The 10,330-nt window shown below is 31.5% G+C and overlaps 1 protein-coding gene and 1 long non-coding RNA gene across 6 annotated transcripts in view; one reads left to right on the top strand and one right to left on the bottom strand.

Annotated features, from left to right (window-relative positions):
• Positions 1 to 447: 447 nt before the first annotated feature.
• Positions 448 to 10,330, bottom strand: part of LOC105153779 (angiogenic factor with G patch and FHA domains 1) — a 14,236-nt gene continuing 4,353 nt past the window's right edge. For 3 of the 5 annotated variants that reach the window (XM_011068821.2, XM_011068825.2, XM_011068822.2), the window contains one exon: positions 448 to 1,325. In XM_011068821.2, the coding sequence (XP_011067123.1) occupies positions 1,182 to 1,325 (144 nt within the window). In that variant the 3' untranslated portion in view covers positions 448 to 1,181. Of the gene's footprint in view, positions 1,326 to 4,174; positions 4,411 to 10,330 lie in introns of those variants that run through there. The other 2 variants (XR_847130.2, XM_087412115.1) reach the window with 2 other exon arrangements.
• LOC147907728 (uncharacterized) lies at positions 5,564 to 8,546 on the top strand. Its single transcript, XR_015547009.1, has 2 exons — positions 5,564 to 7,798; positions 7,865 to 8,546. It is a non-coding gene; the product is annotated as an uncharacterized LOC147907728 (long non-coding RNA).

The raw sequence follows: 10,330 nt of genomic DNA, 5'->3' as shown, positions 1-10,330 counted from the left end.
GACATTTTTTTCGAGATGTCTTTTTTTGTCCTTTCGTCCTGTCGCGCTGCAATTCAACATTTTATAAGCTCCATAAAAAATCGCGTACGACCCAAGGCGGAAAAAATAGTATAGTATTTATTGAATCTGAACGGGATCAGCAAATGGACACTATTAGTTTCAGATATATGTACCAAATAACACATAAAATTGATTTTTTATCATGAGAGATGAGAAATCGACTAGGGATTTGAATCAACGATGTTTTTGAAGCATAACATAATACTTATTTAAAATGATATTTGAGTTCTTTTCGAATGTTTCATATTTAAATTATCATTCTATCATTACCTATATATAAATATGATGAATCAAAAACTAAATGGAAAACATTCTTTTAGTAAATATATGTATGTTTGTTAAATGATGAATGTGTGGGGAAGGTAGTCAAATGATTATTGTTCGGGCAAAAAGAATCACCATTATTTTTATTCATATAAAAAAAAAAAATATTATAGATAAATATTATACATAAATATTGAATTTAATTCTCCGTCGACAATGTGAAATTTTCGCCCTTCGTTCGCAACCTGGATCTTCAAGATTCAGTGCAAATTTTCATATTGTTCTGGAATATATAAAAATCTACTATAAAAAATTGTTATGTATCTGTGAAAACTTTAACAAAGTTTTTTTACTATCATAGAAATTAGATTGTATTATATTTTACTTATTTTTCAGATTTAAATTCATTTATCAAAATTTACAATTAAAAAATCGACTGTGTCTTTAAAGTCTAACATTGCCAGTGCAGGCTTAAGTATAAATTTCAGTAATAAATATTTTTCGCGGTAGAAATTTCAAATCAATTATCAAGTTAATTATCAATAATACTACATAATATTTAACAAATATATGGAAAATGAGATAGAAAATCTTCTCTTAACTTCTCTTGATGTAGATTTAAATGTGACCCTACATGCATCAATTGCACTGCGATTTTGCATTTTGTTACAAAATTATTTTTCTTAATCCCAAATTATTATTTTAAAAAGTTTTTGATATTTATCATTCGGGACAGTAAACAATAATAAATTTTCCTTTTTTAATTTGAAAACTAAATTTGATCTCTTTCATAATATGCGACTAGACAGCTTTATTGAATTAGTTTATTGCTGTAAATTAATTCATTTGTTAAAAAGTTAATCTAATATTTCTTTATAACGTTTTTGTGCTTTTCGCCAAACTGCCTGTTTCTTCTCCGTATTGGAATCTAACTCGACGTTAGGAACGTCCGTTCTCTTCGATCCAAGACCAACTTTGTTGTGATTGCAGGTAATAAGTAGCTACAACAGAAATAGCAATTTTTTTTTATTACAACATATCTGATTTTCCAGATATTAAGTAAAAAATGTAAAATTGTATAGCTTGAATAGTTTTCGTAAATTCTTAAAGATGTAATTGCCAATATAAAAATCATATTTTAAGTCCATCATATTTTTACACTTTTTCGGAAAATCTATGATAAACTAAATATGTGTTGTGAATTTGTTATGTAATATATGTATAATTCTTTGGCTGTATTTGAGCCAATTTTTTTAAATAAGACAATGATTGTAGAGCACATAAAATATAACTCCACTATACTTGATACGATCTTACGAGTTGCCTAGGAACGAAAAAGTTCATATCTGATTTTTTTCTCATTGATGATAGCACATAATGATGTATCTGTTAAACTGTTTAGATAATACACACATACATGTATTACAGTTCACTCTTCATTTTTCTTTTTTTTTGTTTTGCTTTGTTTCAGGCTGTGTTTCAAAATTTATTGCCAGAAATATATAGTACGTTACGTGTACTATAAATTTTCAGCACGGTATAGTGATTTCTAGGATACAGCTTTAAATGAAAAAAGAGAATTTGTAAAGATTTGCATTTAGCTCAGTGAACAATCGTTAATTAGAAAATATGTATCCATTTATTTTAGTTTTCTAATTTTTTGAATATTAATTAGCTACTAACAACTCATCGCAAACATAGATATAGATATAATCGACACTTTGTTTTTGATTATCAATTTTCGAGTAAAGATGTTTCTTAAATACTTACATCATTTGAATCAAAGCTATTTCAAAACTGATAAACAAGACAATTATTGGTTTTATGATTTTAGCGATAATGATCGATATTTGGAATGAGAGAGAGAGAGAGAGAGAGAGAGAGAGAGATGGAAAAACTCTATAGTAAACTATATCGAAGAGGCGAACAGTATAAAATATTCATTAAACAACGTCTCGTCGGATACCATCGTTGACTTACTAAATTATTTTCTCCAATCGCAACACTACGCGCACAATCCAGATTTCGTAGATTCATTAGAAGAGGGAAGTTAAAATAGTTTAGCAATAATAGCCAGTACTGCAGATCCATAAATTATAATCCACAGACTCTATTTACATATGTACAACAAAATGAAGATAAAAATAAAATTATTTATTAAATTGAGAGAATATATTTTTTTTTATTTTCCTTAGATTTATTAAATGTTGCATGAATTAACAGAATAATTTTTACAAATAGACTTCAAGAAATGATGCGCATAAAATTAGAATTTTTAATTTAGCAAAAAATTGCAAATTTCTCAATTGGATGGTGTAGATACTATGTCGCTATTACATGAATGGATACAATCTTATTTAGCGCGAAGAGAAAATTATTAAAAAGATAGAAAATAAGCAATGATTTACATCAACCGACTGAATATATTCAAGCGAAGGTAATATGTTGTGATTACCAATTAGATAGTGTAGATAATATGTTATGACATCTGTCACGTTCCTACATTTTTCATTCTTCTCTCTCTTTCTTAATTCATCGTTCAAGTCCAGACATGTTCAATATGCAAAAACATGAAACTTAAATTTTGATTGCATAGTCAAACAATCGATACATCAGGACAATGTGTTAAGTTTGTGAGAAAATGTATGTGAATATTAAAGTACAAAATATTGTAAACATTTGTTAGAGGATTTCGTACACGATAAGAGATTTTATGTTTAAAGAAAGAACAGTATAACTATACGATTAATGTAATATTACTATATAGTTGACATTTAGTGGAGAAACTTTTGATTACGCTTAATAGAAAGGAAGGAAATTCCTGGGTCGAGAACCCAGACACCACTGTAGTCGATTGTGCGAACAAAACAGTGCCGAAGTACAATAACATATTAGGAATTCGCGGGTTCTCTGAGACACAGTGGTAGGGTGCCAGACGGTCTGTGCCAGTTCGAAAGTTTGTCCCGGTTTACCCGTCTGGCATACCGGGAAGCGACGTGGATGCACGTGCGCTGCACCTTGACAGCTTGAATATGGGTTCTAGCATCCGTGCTGGACAGCGCATATTGGATTCGAAACTTTGCTCGTTTACAACGCTGTCTGGCACTGTCGACCATCGACCGTCGATCGCCGACGACGCCGACGACGACTCGTTGCTACCACCACCACTATCGTCATCCTCGTCATCGTCATCGTCATCGTCGTCATCATCATCATCACTACCATCACACCATCGCTATCACTTCCTCTTCCTCTCTCTCTCTCTCTCTCTCTCTCTCTCTCTCTCTCTCTCTCTCTTTCTCCTGCCCCTCTGCCAATGTCATCACCATTAAATACACGTTGACTGCATCATATACATTCTCTCTCTTTTCTAATCCTTTCCCCTCTTTGTCACCCTATTTACGACACTCGAGATGTTTTTATACAAGATGTATGTCCAAATATGAGTCCAGTAAATTCCATTGAGAAAATTTCATTTCAAGTCATTAGGAGAAAATATCTTGCGAGTTTTAGACGTAAAGATTACAAAGCAACTGAAATGTGTCGAATTATATTTAATCTAAATAAATTAACTATTATATTATCAAGCATTATACATCGCATCGTTGAAAATTCTGTTTAAGTGAGACATGCGAAAGAATAAAAGAATGGATGTACCAAATATATACATTTTTTACATCTACTAATGCATCCTACCTATCTTTCGATTGGAAACAGATTCACAATAACGGAATAGTAATTCGAAAATAATTAAAAGCGAGTACATGGAGAAAATACAGAAGAAAAAACATTTGCACAAATAAATATAAATACAAACCAAGTGCATTATAAAGATTATAAAGTTTACGGATACCGATCGCCCACGCGTGCCTGTGTCTGTGTAGTGGTCTGTAGGCACCACACGTTCCAACTGCCCGCGCGAGCGAACCTCCTGCGATAATCCTGTGATGGATGCCTCTAGATGGTCAGTAAGCCCTACCGGCCAGACTGTTCGATGTATATCGGTATGTTTACCCAGACGGAAGCTGTCTGGTAGTGATAGGGCAACCAATGTCTCTGATACGATACGTACGTGGTTCGACTTGACTATTAATAAAATGTATGCGTGTAAAACAGTAATCAATTGTAAAAGCAAATTGGTCATTACTCGGTAATAAAAGATCGTTTTGTCGATGGAATGATGTGGGCGCAATTACTTTATACTTTTGTGTTTCTGCGTTTAGAATATCATAAAAAAATGTGGTTGTTATACGAAATGTGGTTGCAATTAATTGAGAAGAAAAAATAACGTACATACATGTTTATAAATTTAAGAAAAACGTAAAAATCTTGTAAAAAATAAGTACATGCAAAATTGAATACATTCTCACGTCGTACATTACGTCGCGTTGCATCGCGTCGCGTCGCGTCTGATCCGATAATGTTCATTGTATACTATATATGGTTTATGTTGATCGAAACGTATGCATTGAACATTATCGGTGCGCTGTAATTAATAAATCTCTTATTGCGTGTACATATTTGTATGTCGATACTGGGCGATTATTCGACCAACGTTTGTGTTGTATGAGCATATACACACATCTCGTCTGGACCAATCGACCGCTTCTGACTGAATTGTATATTCTCCTAGCTAACTAACGTTACAGAGACAACCGCCGACATACAAACAAGCGTATACGTGTACGGATGCGTATGGCAATGCCGACTGTTAAACTGATACATGCATGCATACGTGCAGCATCATTCGTATGTGCATAGAATTATGCACTCGCATCCACTTCCTCCTGACTGAGTTCTGATTAATTTCGTTTCCTCCCTCTCTTCCCCCCCTCTCCTCCTCTCCCCTCTTTATCTCTCTCTTTTCGAAATATTGAAATTTGTATACTAAATCTAAGTAAGTTTTCACATTTTACAGTCATCTTAAAAAGTCATCTTATACAAATATCTTTATTTTATTTAATATGTACATCGAAAAGTACATTGGAAAATTCACACGTACACGCATGCGCGCATACGACGCACACTTACAAACAGAGAAAAATGTTTAAAATAACAGGAAGAATAGAGATAAAGAAAAAGAACACGTTAATCTATATTTATTGTATGCAATTAGCCAACAAAAAGATGTTTAAGCTGCGCGATGTAGTGTTGAATTTATTTATGATTGCAAATTCCCACCTGTTGCCCCTTCCGCCTCTCTTCTAAACATATTATTGCTACAAAGTTTTCTCTTCTCTCTTTCTTCCGTTTCTATTTGTACTCTTTGAACTTTTCTTTCTTTCTTTACCTAATTTTATTTCTTTCTCTTAATCCGAGAACAGGTATCTCATTTTTTTTACGTAAACGATCACGTGGGGTGTTTTTTTACATCCCAGTTAAAAGTTATTGTTATTAACTATGTATTGTTTATTAGCAATTTATTTTATAATTTATTCTAAGAACATTATATAAGAACATTTAATCAATATTTTTTGTAAAAGTTAAAGAGAAACCAAGAAAATATTAAACAAATGGAAAAAGCACGTTAAATAGCTTGTTATGACAGTGTTGACAAAAAAGAAAGATATCAATTAATAATATAGAATTCTATATGGCGCGTTTTTTATGGAATTGTATATTTAAAGATTCGTAAGAATAGTTATTAAAAAAAATAATAAAATATATTTTGTAAAATCCATTTTATAACAACTTAAAACAAGACTAAATCGCTCATATAAAGTCATTTATATTGTGTTGATTTCTCATAATCATTAAAAATGATTTATTTTTATCACATATGTGGAATATAATAACAGTTTATTATTATATTTATAATAAATTATTATAATTTAATAGAAAATTAAAGTAAGAAAGGGCAATAGGACGCGTAGGTAATTTTTACGCAAATTAATACAAAATTATGATACAATAATATTTATTGATTAACGCGCTTATATGTTTCGGCTCACTTTTGAGCCCTCTTCAGAGAGCCGAAACATATAAGTGCGTTAATCAATAAATATTATTATATCATAATTATGTATTAATTTGCGCAAAAATTACCGCGCCTGTGATTCCCTTCCTTACCTTAATTTTCTTTTGATAGTAAGGAGTCTTAATCAATCAATTTATAATTTAATAGTTATTATTATTTATTATATTAAAAAAACAAAGTTTATCACAATATATACATACGAAGTATATATTATATTACAAACATAAAGTACTTTTGAATAAAAATAATAATAATAAAATTTTTTAAAATAAATTTTATATATTATTTTATATAAACTTCTTATATAAATTTTATATATTAGGTGTTGGAATTAATTCGTAGCGTTTTACAAGTGATGGGAAGTGCTTTCATTAATGTATTTTTTAATGCTCATGTGAAATAAATAACATTCTTTCATTAAAAACGCTACGAATTAATTCCAACACCTAATAAATAAAAAAAATATCATTAATCTTTTAAAATATTTTTTACTTATATTTGAACTTTTTATTACGTAAACAGTCACGTGGAGAGTATTCTATACCTCCTAGAGGATTTCATTAAACTATTACTACGTATGTGCGTATCGATATAACTTTGCTTTCTGTTGTATAGATTATATTCCGGAAACTTTAACTGAAAGGTAGGTATAAATTCCCGGTCAGTAAAGAAAGCTACTGTAATATGAGCTTTGTTTTTCCGACGCTGGGATATAAAAAACACTCCACGTACCTGTCCTCGGGTTAAAGTACCACAAAAGGAGGATGTTAAAAAGAGGCCAACTTTTGCCCATAAAGGTGTAAGTAAAAGGAACAGCATTTTTTATAGATTTTGATTTCCTGAATATGATAAAATTATTAAAAAGTTCTTTGTACTCACACTCAATCGATTTTTGTTTAGCATATTATTATTTGTTTAACAATATTCGAAATATCATGCAAGATAATATGGAAAGTATTAGAAAGTGCTGACACACGAATAAACAATTTTAAAATCGAATTGTAAAATCTAAATGCTTAAGCCGATTTGTAAATATAACGTCTCCATAATTAAAATAAATAATTGTATTACACTTTTTTAAAATGAATTTTAGGAAGTGATCCAAATTAGATTGAAACAAAATGTGTAGAATTTGGCTATTGATATATTATGTAAATCAAAAGTTGCATTAGAATGTAAACAATCAATTTGTTTGTCTTCCGCTAACCGATTCGTGCATTGCGATAGACGTGCGTGCACGCGATATTTAATACTGTTTTCGTGTCGTCACCCATGCAAATAAAAGGATACAAGGAATAAATAACGGGGAAAAAAATAAGAAAGAACGAAAGATGGATAGCAACAAGTTATCATGTAAAGTAGTTATATAAAAGGAGAAGGCATCAACATCTGCGATTGTTTTTATTTGTTTGCCCTTATCTTGTTTTCATCAGTAACGCATTTAAAACATTCTCTCTTCTATTGGGATTATAGTGGATTTTATATCAATTGTAATATGTAAGTACAGACATAAATATTTATCCGTCATTTGTTAATAAATACATAAATCATATTCATTTCTAGCCGAATTATCGATACATAATCGAAAGAAGATATTGCATTTTTTCATGATATCATTGCATATGCTTTTGTTGCATTATGTAATATCGAAAAAACAACTCTCTTTGCATTTTAAATACATATAACGCCCAGGGCAGAGATACGATATTTTTAAGTCAATTTCTTATAAAACGAACTCTTCTTTCTTTTTCTTTTTCTTTCTTGATACCATTACTTGTTTTTGTCGGAAAGGAAAGATACAGTGGCTAAATAGATACGTAATTATTGGAAGAAAATAAACAGAGTAATAAGAGGTGAATGGCAACAAGTTTTCGTGAATAAATCCGTACGAAATGATAGTCGATTTGTGTAAAACTATGTTGTTTTTGCGCGAGCGCAGACACGGTACTCTTTCAAAACTTCTTTTTTTTTCTTCTTTTTTATTAATGCTGGACATTTCGCTAGAAAAGTTAGATATGTTGTACGCTCGTAACACAAATAATTCAAGTTTAATGTTTATTTCAAATAATTGAAATTGAATGTATTAAGTCAATTGACTGATTCTGTTTTATTTAATACAAACTTAATAATTTGCTAAATTGTTTTTTTTTAAATCTCCTAACCAATAAAGTTTATGATCGCATTATCGTAGCGTTTTGTGCGTGCGTGCGTGTCATCATACATTACGTTTATATTTGCATTGATATACATTAACAATTTGTGTTTTGCAATAAAATTAGAGAAAATATCTCTTTTACAAATATACATACTTTATAGAAATATACACGAAGAGTTGTATCTTATTATCTTAATCAGCAATTCGAAATTATTTATAGCGTCAAACAATTTTTTTTTCTTCTGAAAATTGTAAACCGCAAACAGATGTAATATGGAAATGGATGCAAACCGTAAAAGGAATCAGTGTACTCGCAGTGCACTCCATCCGTAAAATAACTTACGGTAATCGATATTCAGTCAAGTCTATAAAATAAAGTTGCAGTTTGCGATTACTTTGCGATCGGTATGTTCGCTATAAATGTAGCTTGTATAATAATGTTTGTGTATATGAAATATTACTTAATAAAATAAGAAATGCTTTAATCTTTCAAATACTTTAACATCTTTTAATCAATCATCTATCACCTTTTTTAGTTGATGTATTTAATGGAGTTTCGTTATCGATTTTATTACGATCAAATTATCGTGACAAGCAACATTAAATCTATAAATGTTTTTACATTTCACTTGAGCGAGATGATAAAGAAATTGTAATTCACGGTGATTCGAATAAACTAGCACCCGGTAAAGCACTTAGATAAATGAATCCGTCGAGATTTTAGTCGTTAAAGTATAGTACGGCTTTGCGTACGTAGATCACACAGCCAGCACTTCTGCGACGGTTTTATATCTCACAGTTTACTAGCAATCGTCATTCGCAGACTTTACAATGTCTGGTTTACGGGCTTTCAACGAAGCGTATCATCCCAAAGAGAGTGTTTTCCTTCCGTATTTTGTACCAGTATTCTTCTCTGTTTCTATCGTTTACGATATAGGTCATATCATTGTGAAACGCACTCAAAGGAGGTGTAGGTATAGGTATTACGTGGCTGCAATTCTGTGAGAGCGGTATGCGTTAAGAGAAAGGGTGTAAGAAACGTTAAAAAAAAAAAAAACGAATTCAACACGTGAAATAGCTATGACAGCAAACGAGATACACGGATATGATATCGGTGAATGAGGACAGATCTTGAAAATTTGTTTCAACGAACCAGTTTTTGTAAGGTATTAAGACTTGCAATTATCAAATATTTCCAGTTTGTGCATTTAGCGTCTTTAGCTAAAGATACACAAGCTGCTAGATTTATTTTAGATTAATATAATCGAGCCTTTTATTTTGTGCTTTACATGATTTATGTGCGTGCGTGCATGCGTGCGTGCGGACGTGTGTGTACATCTATATAACTATTTTGTATCTCTCTAAATCGTGTTTTGATATTTATTTAAAAAAAAAACTATATTATACATAGAAAATACAACCTCGGATTCTAGCTTCACTGACTTTTTTTTATTTTATACGGACAAAAAGTATAAGCGACTCTGTATTTAGCGGAAATAACGATTAGAGCGACAGACAAATTTGACAAAAAAAGTAGATGGAGGAGGAGACTGCTAGGACAATAGGACGAACACATGGATACTTAAGCGACAGTGAACACAAGTACAGAGAAAATACACAAGGTGGGAAAGAAGGAGAGGGAGGGAGGGAGAAGGGAGGAGGGAGGGAGTGAGAGAGAGAGAGAAAGAGAGAGAGAGAGAGAGAGAGAGAGAGAGAGAGAGAGAGAGAGAAAGAGAGAGAGAGAGAGAGAGAGAGAGAGAGAGAGCGAGCGCCAATCTCCCCTTATTCCGCCCTTTAATCCTTTTACGCGCATGGGCATCACCGCCGACTATATTCCGACGTATCTCGGCGTAACCTGGTATATGCAATGAGGC

The sequence above is a fragment of the Acromyrmex echinatior genome, chromosome 12 (genome assembly GCF_024713525.1).
Source record: "Acromyrmex echinatior isolate Ae372 chromosome 12, ASM2471352v2, whole genome shotgun sequence".
Classification (NCBI taxonomy): Eukaryota; Metazoa; Arthropoda; class Insecta; order Hymenoptera; family Formicidae; genus Acromyrmex; species Acromyrmex echinatior.
This window is presented reverse-complemented; position numbering and strand designations above follow the sequence as displayed.